Here is a 13,761-nt window from a genome sequence, read left to right as displayed (position 1 = left end):
GCACTACCCGTCAAGTAGCTTGGTTGACCCATGCTGCCACCCCCTCCCACTTTAATCCTGCTTGCTTACTGAAACCACTGCTAGAGTTGATCAAACGCAAGCATGCCCTTTGCTACCCTTACATTAATAAACCACATCTCTCGCTGATCCTTTGCTCCCCTGGCACATGCCCTTTCCAGTCTACCCTTACCTTCCCCTGTCCTTAATTTTCCCAACAGCAGGTTTCAAATTAATCGCTCTCTTCACCTGGGTACCCCTAGGTTACACATTTCCATGACCTGCCTCATGTACCGAATATGATGTCTCTTACCTGCTATCGCTTTCGTGACATTACATCCCACCGATTCTAGACTATATTCCTTGCACAGCTTAAGTAGCCCCCAGCCACCTTAATGTGGCTTTGCCGGCATGTGACCCTTTGATCTCTTGTTCCCCAATATTTGCTGCTGCAATCCTCCACACCCACAGGACCCAGTAGTGGGGCTTGTCCAAATGTCCCGCAGACTGACTTCCTATGTTTTTTGTACCTCATTGTAACTGCTATTCCTTACCTGGTAACTATCTGTGTAACATACAACTTTAGCCTTACCTTGCAACTCTTCTGCATCTGTGTTACATATAGCTGACTAGCGCAACTAATCTACGTAACTTTGAACCCTCTCATAAGTGTAACTAGCGCCTAGATGCATCAGGGATTTTGCGCGCTGCCATAAACACAAACAAATTAAAAATAAATGCAGTTTCTGGTTTTCTATGAAACTGATTAATATTACCAAGGTTTCCCAGCCTGACAATGGGGAACATTCTTAACAGCATGAAAAAAGATGCAATGCTGGAGAAACAGCTAATGAAACATGACAAGAGTGGGGAAAATGATTAAAATGAAAACAGGATAAGGGCCAAAAGTAGCTCCCACCCCAAATAAAGGTTTTGCAAAATACCTCTTGAAAAAGGTTTCTCGTGAAGACTTTTTTGTATCACACTTTTTGCTAGAATAGAACACTATGGATACAAAAGAAAAGTGCCACCAAGAGCAAGTCACAACTTGAACTGAAATATTTTATTTAACAAAAATATTACAACCACCAAAAAATATATATGAATAAAGTCAATCCTTTTAGAAGGTTGTGGAAACGGAAGCTGAAAGAAAGGAAGGGGTAGGAGTTGGCAGATCTCAGGAAACTAGCACACCCGCAGAGCTGGCTTTGCTGCCAGCAGCTCCACTGCCACTCTCCTTAGCAGGTTGTTTCTGGTCATCCTCCCCCATAACACGGATGTTGTGCTTCTCACGGAACTCATTCAGCTCCCTCCCCTTGGTTTGTAGCTGTAGGTTCAGAGACTCAATGATTTTGTTCAGCTACAAAGATTCAAAAGACAAAAACAATTATAAATCCATGAATTATCATGAGAAAAAGATTGGTGAGATACCATTGTGGTTGAGAATGTTAAAAGAACACACAAATCAATGGCATTTTAAGATTAAAGTAAGGAACGCTAATTTTGGCCCATCATGTGTATTGGACTATAGATCAAAGTATCAGACATATACCATGGCATTATAAAGTTACATTTGCTTGAAGTCTAAATCATTAGAAAAACCCCAGTTATCTATGCCATCAAACAATACCTTTAAAATCCTTACAAAAACAAGGAAAAATGGCTTTCAGTGCAGAGAAAAGAAAAATAGCACTGGCTGACAAATGGGGCTTTGCATTTATTCACGCCCGTCGGCACACTTTGGGGCAGTGACATGAAAATGTTTCAAACAAATCTGCATTCCAGCATGTGGTGCCCTTTCATACTGGATAGCTGGGCTGTCAATCTTTTAACAGTGGGGTTTAGGCTTAGGTCTTCCTTAGGAATGGCTTGCTTTGTTAGAAGAGCATGAGGCTTTTTTCTCAGTAGTGTTCCTTGCGTCGAAGATAAATAAATATTTCTTTAATGTTCTTATGTCTTCTACAATATGTGAATCTGTCGGTGGGATAAAGCCACCTCCAGCAATGTTGGTTATTTTTTAACTTATTTGTGAAGGATCTGTATTGTGTGGTTAATCACAGCTTTGTTTTCTAAAGTCAACAGCCCCCGGGAGAAGCTTCAATTAAAAAAAGTATCTAAACTAGCTGCTCCCGGCGTAACATAAGCCATTCTAGCATATCTTAAAAGGTCACCATCAGTCAGAAATTCATAGGATCACTTCTCTTCCCCCTTCTTAAATATCGGAATTACCACCAATGGTTTCCAGGTCCCTGTGACTTATTAACAGTCATTAAAAAGACTAAAATTGTTTCCAAGATGGCCACCGACACTAGGTAGACGTGCAACGACGGCGCTCCGACAACCCTCAAACCTGGGAAGCATACCCACCACCCCTTCTAGGCACCTGAGTGGCAAGAAATTGGTAATGATATGCCCGATCATGATACCGTGCAACTGGAGGCTGGAGGTCGGAGTGCGGATCGCCACTCACCCGCACGTAGCGAGCGGAGTTCGGGAGGCAGGCGAGCGAGCTGCGGGAGCCGAGGGAGGGCGGCGTGAGGGCTGTGGTCCGGGAGGAGATCTCCACTGAGGAACAGGGCAGCCGTACTCCCTCCGAGCTGCGGCGCAGCAGGGAAAAGCTGAGAATGAGAGTCCCACCGAGTCGTGGCAGGCTCCAGCACAACGGGGCAGAGGACCGACGCAGCCCCCCGGAGTGGCATCAGCCCGGGACGGCGTCCGAGCACGGAGCTCAAGGTGGCAGTGGAGGACTCGCGGGGGAGGGGTGTGTGGCGGAGGGCCCAGAGATCATCCGACACCGAGGCGGAGACCCGGACGAGGAGATCCACACGTTTTGGCAAGCTTCAGATGGGCTCCACCAAGCAGGATCGGATATATGGCGTGGAGGACAAGGCTCTCCCTCTCGCGTTGTGTAGGAAAGGTGCAGGGGGCGGGGGTGAGACAAAGAGAGGGCTCCTCAATTGGAATAGACCTGATTCCAGCTTGGGCTCCGTGGACGCCATTTCAGAAAGACAAATTCGGGCTTGCAGTCAAGGCGTCCTCGGTGGGGGAGGGGGGAACAGGGAAAATCCTGAGGCGATTTCTGGCCGCATAAACCGATTGCACAAACAAGGTGATTGAAGTGAGTGGCAAGGAGTCAAGGAGGTGGGTGTCCTGCCTCAGATGCGGGGGTGCAAGGGCGAATAATTTAATCCTCCAATGACTGGATTATCAGGGCACGGCCCTCAAAAGGCAATTGTTATACTTCATGGGGGGGGGGGTGGACCTCTACCGGATTGGGGGTAGCCGTGGGAGGCCTTGGGTCCCCGTGGGGCCATACCCCCAGGACATAGATGGGCAATGCTACACATGAGGCGCCCCTCTAAGAACAGCTGAGGGGGACGGGGCAGACCCGAACACAGACCGGGACAGACAAAGCGGGCCCCCTCGCCGGGGGTATACCTCCTTGCCCCCCCCCCTCCCGCCCTTGTGGACAGTGACCTCGAATGGAGAGCCTACCGGCTTAAAGAGGCCTTGCTGTAAAATAGAAGGAAGAGCTTCAGATATTCTCAGTTCTTGTGAAAGTAGGTGAACGGGAAGGGGGGCACGCATAAAGATAGGCCCTCAGCAGAACCGAGCAGCTATACCAGAATGGGGCCACGGCCGCCAGATCCATGGACAAGATAAGGTGATCTCCCTTGAAGAGAGAGGAGAGAAGAGAGAGGAGAGAGGAGAGAGGATCCAGGTGTCAAGTAGACAGCCTCAACATAGCTGGAACGGCGATAACACACTGTGCCTGCAGTAGGGCATTAGGAACATGGCTGCCAAAGAAGAACAGGTCCAACAAGAGTGGGCTTTCACAGGCTGAAGCCCCAGGCACCCTCATCTCGATGTGGGCAAAGAAAGATACTCTGGAGGAGAGAAAAGGTCAGCAAGAGGGAGCTTCAGAACATGGCCAGTCCGATGAGTCGCACCAGGCCTCCCAAATTTCCTGACAGGACCTACACAGGGAAATGCTCTCCCTGCAGAATTCGCTGGCAAGGACATTTCAGGACCAATTTCAACTGATACGGTTGGATTTAAACCAGGCTCTGTCCAACATAAAGCAGGAAATAGGCCAACTGGGAGAGAGAACAGATTTGGTGGAAAGAGGCCTACAGGAAGTGAGCAAGGAGACAACGGAGAACAGCGAAGCGATTGACAGATTGGACACAGCAACACGGAACATGGAGATTAGAATGAAGATCTGGAAAACAGATCCAGAGGGATCAACATTAGGCTAAAGCTTCTTCCGGAGACAGTTCTGGATAGAGACCTAAAAGACAATACAGGAAATTTTCGCAGATCTGTTGAGGGGAGGATACACCGGATAAGATTGAGCTGGATAGAGTGCATATAGTGGGCCGCCTCAGCAAAAACTGGAATTCAAGACCAAGAGACGTGCTAGCAGCCTTTACGAGGTATGCACAGAAAGAGGCAGTGCTCAGAGCAGCAAGACCTAGGGAGCCGATAACGTATGAAGGTCAGAGAATCGATCTCTATCAGGACCTCGAATGCAGCACCCTACTCAAAAGGAGACAGATGGGCCCAATTTTGGCGAAGCTCCAGGAGCAGGGGGTCAAGTATAAATGGACATTCCCTTTCAGGCTTCTGTTTGAGTGGGCTGGTACTCAAAGACGGATCACCTCGCTGCAGGAAGGGCGGATCTTCTACAAATCGATCTGGATCAGGGAATGGCCAGTCCAAAGAAAACACCCGACCCAGAAAATGGAGCTACGCCCAGACCATGGCAATGGTCAGTTGCGGGGGAAAGGAGAAGGCGGCGGCCAGCCCTTCGGGGCTCAGACAGTAGAGAAGGAGAGAGGGGCTTGGTCGCAGATGAGGGGGCCCGAGACGGGTGCTGACTGACATGGAGTGAGTACATACAAAAGGGGGTGGTGGTCAGAAAGGTTGACAATGAGGGAAGGAGGGGTGAGGAGCAAACATCGGATCGATAAAGGCGTGAAAGCCAGAGTGCAGGGGGATGGCCTGGGGGAGAGGCCTCCAGGGTAAATGGGGGGAGGGAGTTGGGATTAGGGTTAAGACACACAGTGTTAATTCTGTTAGAGGCAAGGGATAACTGGAGCGAAAACTCGAGAGAGGGGCAGGAGGGGAGGACCCAGGGGGGGGGGGGGTTTACGGAGCAGGAGACCATTAGTCCCCATCATTCAAGTGGGTCACGCATAATGTTAGAGGGCTCAATTCTCTGTTAAAGAGTAAGAAGCTCGGGCTCTTCACGAAAAGATTTAGACCTGAATTTTTGGGCCTGCAAGGGACGCATTTACTCCATAGGGATCAGCACAGACTCAAATTAAGGGGATATGACCAAATATTGCATGCATCAGGGGCTACGAAATCGGGAGGGGTGGTCCTGGTTATTGGCAATCAACTAATTTCAGGGCTGAAGAGGTGCTCAGAGACAAAGACCTAATAGTGAGAGGATCAGTTGGGGATTAAATCTACACAATAGGCGTAATGTATGCTCCCAACTCAGGACAGGAAGCATTCCTCCGGTACCTCCTGGGGAAGATCGGGGAACATTCAAAAGGGCCAAATAATTCTAATGGGCAATTTGAATATTGCGTGGGATAGAGCAAGGGACAGGTCAGGCAACAAAATCAGGGGGGGAGGAGGGAAGTCCAGTAGCTTCAATAGACTTTGAGACCCAGTTGGAGGCAGCGGTGGAGGAGGAAAGGAAAAGATGAGCAGAGGCACCCAACAGACAACTATAGGGACTATAGAAGAGCGATGGGCCAAATGGATCTGCTACGGACTAAAATAAGCAGAAGGGGCCCTACTATCCATTAGGCAAACATTTTATGCTAAGGCCAATAAGACCGGCATCCTACTGGCGCGCCTTCTTTGGGGAGCAGAGTTGAAGAATACAATTACTGCCCTGAAAAATGAGGCGGGAGACAGGGTCACTTGACTCGAAGATCTTCAAGAAACCATGACTAAATACTATGAATCATCATATAGGTCACAAAACCCCCAGGTGCGAATCCAAGAGCAGTTCCTGGAAGGGGTCCAGCTATCCGTTATAAGCAGGGCTGCTCAGGATATTATAAGTCAAAAGATTACAGAGGATGAAGTGAGGGGTGTCATTGGGAAGTTGCCCTCGGGCAAAGCTCCAGGCCCTGACGGCTTTTTGGCCGCATTTTACAAACAGTTTGTTGGGATACTGGTGCCACACTTAACCTACCTTTTTAATACCTTTAAAGTCAGTGGCCGAATAACCCCCTCTATGAAAGAAGCTAAAATCTCCCCGATTCTGAAACCGGGTAAAACCCCTCCGAAAAGATCCTCCTATAGACCGATAGCCCTCATCAACGTTGATGCTAAAATCTACACTTCTCCCGGACCCGATTCATCAGGGTCAATTGGGTTTTTATTAAAGTCAGGCAAACAGCAGACAAGATCAGGAGGGTGGCGCATTTGCTGGAAAAAGTGAAGTGAAGAAAAAGTGAAGAAAACGAACACTCCTGCGTCCCTTCTTTTCGCTAGACGCTGAAAAAGCATTCGACCGGGTGGAGTAGTCGTTCCTCTTTAGGGTCATGAGGGAATGGGGCTTGGAGGGGCCTACCTGCAAATGGTCAAAGCCAACTACGAAGGGCCACAGGCAAGGGTGGTAGTTAAATGGAGCAGCATCCAGACTGTTTCAGTTACAAAGGGGTACAAAGCAGGGTTGTCCTTTGTCGCCCTTAATGTATACAATATACTTGGAACCATTACTCCAAGCTTTACGGGAGTCAAGGGAAATACAGGGAATTCCATTTGGGGGGAGCAAGCACAAGGTGGCAGCCTTTGCAGACAGCATGCTGCTTATCCTCACTAATCCAGCTCAGTCTTGCAAGGCCAGTAGAATATTGCTCGAAAGTTTTGGGTAGGCATCGGGGCTATGTATTAATATGAGCAAACCTGAGCTATTGGATTTAACTTTGGGGAAAGAGGAGAGGGAAGAGCTAAAAAAAACTTCACCGTTTGCATGGTGCCCCAGTGGGATTGTTTATTTGGGAGTGAAGATAATTCCAGCGCTCCCAGGGTGGTACGCGGCTAACTACCCTCCTTTAGTGAGAAACATCAAGAAGGACCTCCTCAGGTGGCAGAATCTCTATCTCCTAGGTCCGGGAGAATAGCAGCTACAAAAATGGTCATATTGCTGCATCTTCTGTATTTGTTCCATTCTATCCCTCAGGTGGTCCCGGAGAGCTTCTTTAAAAGGAGCTTCGAAACCATAACAAATGAATTTATTTGGGAAGGTAAGAAAGCGAGGGTTAGCAGGCATCAACTCAAAGCCCCGAGGAAAGAGGGCGGGCGGGCCCTCCTTAATACTATGAGGCAGCTCAGTTGAGAGTTATCAGAGTGTGGCTTCAACAAGGAGAGAAGCACTGGCTGGAAATGGACAGGGCATTAACTAAGCGCGATCTAGGAGAGGTCCTATGGCTCCCTAAACAACATCGGCAGAAACACATGTACATGAGCTCCATCGCTAGATTGGTCGCGGACAATTGGGATAGGCTGTTCCAGATAAGAGGCATCACTACCTTTCTGTCCCCGTTCACACCAATATTTAATAACAGGGACTTTACATCCAGGTTGGAGAGGGGAGCTTTTAAAAAAAGAGGAGGAAAGAATGAGGTATTACCAATTACGTCACTAGCTGATGCACCCAGAAAATAGAGAGGCGGCTTATCAGAGAACCTATGTTCTGAAAAATTCTTAATGCCCAATGATGGCTCAAAAGGGCCGATCTCACAGCTGTACAGGGTTCTGCATAAGGCCACACCGAGGCAAAGCTGGGCCCTTATGGAAAAATGGGATAGAATTCTGGGAAGAGGAATGGAAGAGAATATGGAAGAAAATTCCGAAACTAGCGAGGGCATCCCAAACCCAGGAGGCATGGTATAAAATTATATACGGGTGGCACTACACCCCAACCCGCTTACACAGACTATATCCTGGTTCATCTAGTAACTGTTGGAGAGGGTGTGGGGCGGAGGGAACAGATGAGTATCTGGTGGAGGTGCCCCAAATTTTGAGCCCTTTTGGGAGGACATCCGACAATGCCAAGAGCAGGCATTTGGACCAGGGAAAAGCAGACCTCGGAGCTGACCTTGCTGGGCATTTTGCACAATGATACGGCAACGGAATCGAGAGCCAGAGAAAGAGCGCAGGTGATGATTACCATTGCAGGAATGACACGGATTGCTCAGAACTGGAAAAGCTCGATTGTACCAACAGTTCAGGACTGGTTGCGGAAAATATAGGAATTAGTCGCGATGGAATGGGTGACATATGCTATGAACAACGCACTGCAGAGCTTTGCAAGTGAATGGCGAGATATGTTGGCCTTTCTCAGGGATGACTTCAGGATCGGATGGCGTCCGCAGCGCCTGAGGCTATTGGATCTACAATGACTGTTTGGGGTTAGATTGCGCCATAAAGCGCATAGGAACACTAGGAAGTGAAGTGGCTTGTTTCTGGAGCGATGGGGAGGAAGGGGGAGGGGGCAAATAAATGTAATATAAAGAATTAAAAAAATTAAAAAGAAATAAAGACTAAACGTATCAGATGGAATGAGAGGAATGTGCGGTATAAGAACAGTGTCCAAGTTTCATCCATCACACAGGCCTCTGAGGTGTCTGTAGACGCACTATTGTCAACCGTGTTCCATTGCAGAGTCCCTGTGATGGCATAAGATTGTGTAGTAGCATAATTATAGCACCTACTTTCAGTTTTAGCTCATGAGGAGGTATTCCGCAAAGTGTTTCGCTCTTTACAGACTGAAAAGTTGAGCCGGTAATTAACTGTACATTGACACTGGAACCGCTGTGTGAAGAGAAGTGGGAGTAGAAAGAGGTCTTTTACAAATGTTTGAGATAGTGGAAGGTGAAGGTGACCGTGTAGAACCCTGCTCATCCGGTTTGTTGAAATGATATCGGTTGTTAAAGTGGGTGCACTTTGCCATTTGTAATATTTATACAGCGCTTATACACAGGTGGAGTGCTTCAAAGCGGGAAGGGAGCAAGGGAATACAGTAAACATTCTTAGGCCTCCGAATGCTTTAACAGAAAAAACTAGCATACTAGGTCAGACAGCATTTCTACTAGTGCAAGTGCAGGAAATGTTACAGTTGCGACTCTGTTAGGTAAGGGGACAAAATAAAAAGGAGGGTGTGGGGGACGACAGGACAGACTAACTAGTTCTAGTAAGTTTAGGTCATGCCAACTGTGGGAAACCTGAAGGCGCCTCCCTAGCTTGTACCTGGGGATCGGTCATCCAGGTGGCCAGGACACGGCCCTCGCTATTGGATCCAGTTCCTGGGGGTGGACCAGTGAGGGAGGATCACCTGGATGGGGGGTACTCAGGAGTGGGACACCAACGGGTGGGATGCGGTATCCCCCTTCTTTCAACACCTTTTCCCCATCCTACCATAGGACATTCAAAAGCACTGCTCCCCCCCCCCCACACCCCCTGCACGACACCAGAGACCGGACTAACACCAGAGCGGTTTACCTAACATGTTCCAATACAAGGGTCAAGCAAAGGTGGAGCAAGGCAGACCGCACGACAAGACAGCCATCTAGGTCCGGCAGTTCAAGAAGAGAAAGGCGGCAAATATCGTGAGGCTGACAAGGAGAGACACGACCATGCCCCTTTTGACGCAGACTCGCGAAACCTCCGCAGAGATAATCGTAAGACCGAGGACAATAGCCCAAGTGTGCTGCAACAGATGTCAACAGTGCACAAAGCGTGTTGACGCTGTTAAGCTCGAGCGAGGGAAACTCCTGCTACCGGCCTTGACTCCAGTGAAAGCCAGCTGGTTCATCACAACGGGTGAGTCGAGGGGAGAGCCGATAAGAGCCGGGCTGTGGTGAATGAAAGACGCAAAGTGGCAAGTTGACATAAGTTACAAGAACTGTAAGACCAGCTGGAGAGGGAATCAGCACCACATGGGTGCTAACTCGAGAGACTCTGGTCGGTCCTGGTTTGAATGAAACACCGCCAAGATAAGTCAAAGTGGTCATACAGCAGGTCAAGCAAAATCCCTGCAAGTCGAAAGACTTGACCTAAGGACTGTGAGAAAGCAAGCAAAGTGAATCCCGCAAACATTGTAAACTAATGTGAAGTTGGCAAGAGTGAACCCGGAAGAGGGATGCTGACGAGAAGGGGGCACGTCTAAAGTCCCAGGAAAGTGTGTTGACAAGTGTGAACCTGGTTGAGGGATGTCCACTGGAACGGTTTAAAAAGACATTAAGAATTGTGAAAGAAGGAAAAGCCATAAGTGAACCCGGTAGTGGGAGGCTGAAAGTAAAAAGGGGTCAGCACCCAAAAGAGGAGACCAAGGGTTGAGTCAGTATCGCCCTGACCAAGTGAACCCAAGAAATGGAAGTTCACAGCAAGCTGTTGAATAGACTTTGTACGAGAACCATAGAGGAAGACTTGCTGAAAAGCCATAGTGAACCCGCTAGAGGGAGGCCAACAGTCGAGAGGGATCCGAGCCCGAACGAGGGAGTTCCAGCGGTGAAACCATTACCCAAAAGTCAACTGGGAAAAGTGAACTGATTTTGAGGTATTATTTGTAAAGGGTCAGCTCCCAGAAGAGGGGGATCCAGGGGTGCATTCATCTGCTCCAGAGAACACGTGAAAAGGGAACTAAGCATCAGGCCCTCAAAGGAAAGACTTTTTGGTAAAGAAGAGTACTTGGCCATCGAAGAACCTGATAGCCGAAGCTGAACAGTCGCCTCTTGCTGGGAAAACTCGAGTGTGTGCTGTGCTTCAAGATCCCACCTTACCCCATGCTCATAACGTGGGGAAGGGAGACCCCAAGCTACCGCATCCTGACATATTATTTGTGAATACTTCTTTCTTTTCTTGAAAAAGATCCCACACCCTTCTTCCATTAGTTGTAAGGTTAGGCAATAGGTTTCCTAGTATAGGCCCTTTTTATTTGACAACACTACTAGGACTGCCTTATTTTCATTTGACGCTTGCTCCCATCTTAGATTTAGGTTGGGCGTTTTTCCAATCTGCATACAGTTTAATAAACACCCTTGAACTGTGATCACTTGTGTCTGTCTATCTTTACTGTTGCCACCATGAGTTCCTTTGAATGCGTACAGACGAAGGTGAGGGCAGGTGGGGGCAGGGGGATATTAGGGGGGGTGGGGGCGAGGGGAGGAGACAAACGTGTCCAGTCCTGCAGGGCCCTGTGTTAAGTGCAGAGAGGTTGTCCAGCTCATGGAGCATAAGCTGAAAGTGCAGTGATGCTGAAAATTGGGCAGCGGCCCATAGGCAAGTGCAAAGACTGGCGGGTGAGCCTGGGACCCGCAAGTCTCTGGAGGTGAACCAGGCACCCAGTCAGCAAAATCTGAACAGAGTTAGGGAGGGGAACATTGCAAGAAGGGTGGAGAGAAAAAGAACAGAGGTTAGCAGGGGAGAGGGAGAGAGAAGGAGAAGAGGAAGGTCTTGAGGAGTTTCCGGAACTTAGGTGCTCAGGCTCAAGATGGAGAGAGGCAGGGAGGCTGTTTCAGAGGGAGGCACCTGTATAGGATAAAGATCTACCCCCAACTCTGAGAAAGCAGCTCGCCCGCAGGGAGTTGGAAAACGAGCGGAGGACACTAGATGGAGAGTATTTAGGAAGAGGGTGTTACAGATAGTGCGGCCCCCCCAGCCCCAGAAAGCCTTGTGGATTATGCAGAGGGTCTTGAACAAGATCCTTGCAGCCACTGGGAGCTAGTGGAAGGATTTCAGCGTCGGAGAGATGCAGTCCCTGGGCTTGAAGCCAAGGATAAGTCTCACTGTTCTATTGTGGATGAGTTGTAGGGGACTGAGAGCAGAAGTAGGAAGATTGAGAAGTAGTCCAGCCTAGAGAGGACCAGGGATCTCTAGGTGTTGAGCCTATAGGGGAAAGTTGAGAAAAGGTAGAATACCTCTGAGGAGGTACAGTTGGTAGTGCAACTTTTTGGAGATGTCTGAGATGTGAGAAGAGAAGGAGAGAGTGGAGTCGAAGATGACCCCCTTTTGCCTCATTGGTAGGTGAGGGTGCAGGGCCAAGCGAGGCCTGCCAGTGTGAAAGTGGGAAAGCCGGAGCAGGGGTCCCAATGAGGACGATCTCCGTCTTACTGGCATTCAGGTAGAGATCGTTAGCAGCATACCAAGACTGAATTGCGTATAGACAGTCAGGGATGAGCGGGGAGGCTGAAGGTAGCCTGAAAGAGCTGCGGGTCATCAACATAACACTGAAAGTTAGAGGTAAAGGTAGAGCTTCTGTGGGCCAAGGGGGCCATGTAGATATTGAAAAACCAGGGGGATAGGTTAGATCCCTGGGGGACACCACAAGTAAAGAGTGATAGAGGAGAGAAAGTATCCAAGTTCCACCTGGGATGGCCGGTCAGAGAGAAAGGAGGCAAGCCTGATCTGTGATGCCCAGGGTATCACAGAGACAGGATGTTGTGGTTTACTGTATCAAAGGCAGAAGAGAGGTCGAGAAGGATGAGGACAGAAGGAGAGTTTGACTGAAGATTTGAGGGCAGGTCTTCACGAGTGTTCAGAAGAGCCGTTTCCGTGCCTCTGGATGCTCTAAAGACAGAATGGTGGTCAAGGAGACAACCAACAGATTCAGTGTGGAGGGTGAGTGGATTGATAGCCAGCTTTCCTCTCCAGGAGTTTTCCCAGGAAAGGGATGATGGAGATCGGGCGATAGTTGCCGGAATAGAGGGCAGAGGGTTTTCTGAGCAGAGGGTGCGCAAGAGTGCCTTAGAGGAGAGGGGAACACTACAGCTGTGAAAGAGAGCTTGCAGAGGTCGGCCAGGGCTGGAGTGAGAGTGTCAATATTGTCCTTGATGGTTTTGGAGGGGCAAGGGTCCACTTGTTTGGAAGAGGCTTTCCTAGAGTGGACTTGTCTTGCGACCTCATCGGGTGTGACGAGAAGATGTTGGAGAGAAGAGGGGGAGAGGTGGGGGTCTCTTAGGGGCCCAAGAGCTGTTGGTGCAGGGGGGGGGGGGAAGAGGACAGGAGGTCCTGTGTTTTGGTGGTGGAATGCGTGGCCAGGGCCGAGCAAAGGACCTGGGTGGGTACAGTAGATGATGCGGCTGCAGTAGGATTGAATATTTTCTTGCAGACTTTGAAAAGTCCAACTGTGTTAGATGCTGCGGAGATGCAGGCTTTACTGTAGACTCTTTTCTTGGACTGGATGCAGTCTATATTGCCTTTGAAGAAGGCGGCATGCCAGTTTGTCAGAGGATGCACCTGAAGATTGCCATTTCCGTTCCGTTGCTCTGCAATTCGGTTTAAGGGAAGTCAGATTGGAATCGTACCAAGAGTTGCACTTTTTGGCAGGCTTCAGTCGGACCCTCATGACAGTGGCAAGAATGTCAAGAGTTTTGGAGAGTGCTGCGTCAAGGTGGGAGTCAGCTACAGGAGTAGAACTAGGAGAGTAGGTGGAGGCAAAGGCAACCACTGACATTTTTCATGGGTCGTATGCCCTTGAAGGCAGGAGGTGGTGTAGGGTGTGCCATTGCAAAAGGAGAAGAGAGCTTCAAGTGAGAAGAAATAAGAGTGATCAATTCAAATAGAGTGAGGTAGTGAGAGGAATAGAAAGTGGAATGTATGTTGAGATGAGAGCATCCAAGGTGTGGCCAACAGTGTGCGTTGGACCAGAAGGTACAATGGAAAGAGAAAGGAGTCACACAGGTTGTGGAAAGCTCATGAGTCCAGATGGATGTTAAGATCACCCAGCAGGAGGAG

General features: G+C 49.0%; 1 protein-coding gene across 2 annotated transcripts in view; it reads right to left on the bottom strand.

Annotated features, from left to right (window-relative positions):
- Nucleotides 1-1,038: 1,038 nt before the first annotated feature.
- Nucleotides 1,039-13,761, bottom strand: part of PFDN2 (prefoldin subunit 2) — a 111,183-nt gene continuing 98,460 nt past the window's right edge. For both annotated transcript variants that reach the window (XM_069607189.1, XM_069607188.1), the window contains exon 4: nucleotides 1,039-1,357. In XM_069607189.1, coding sequence (XP_069463290.1) covers nucleotides 1,175-1,357 — 183 coding nt within the window. In that variant the 3' untranslated portion in view covers nucleotides 1,039-1,174. The remainder of the gene's footprint in view (nucleotides 1,358-13,761) is intronic.

Source organism: Ambystoma mexicanum, chromosome 1p (genome assembly GCF_040938575.1).
Source record: "Ambystoma mexicanum isolate Mex_15411 chromosome 1p, UKY_AmexF1_1, whole genome shotgun sequence".
Taxonomy (NCBI): Eukaryota; Metazoa; Chordata; class Amphibia; order Caudata; family Ambystomatidae; genus Ambystoma; species Ambystoma mexicanum.
This window is presented reverse-complemented; position numbering and strand designations above follow the sequence as displayed.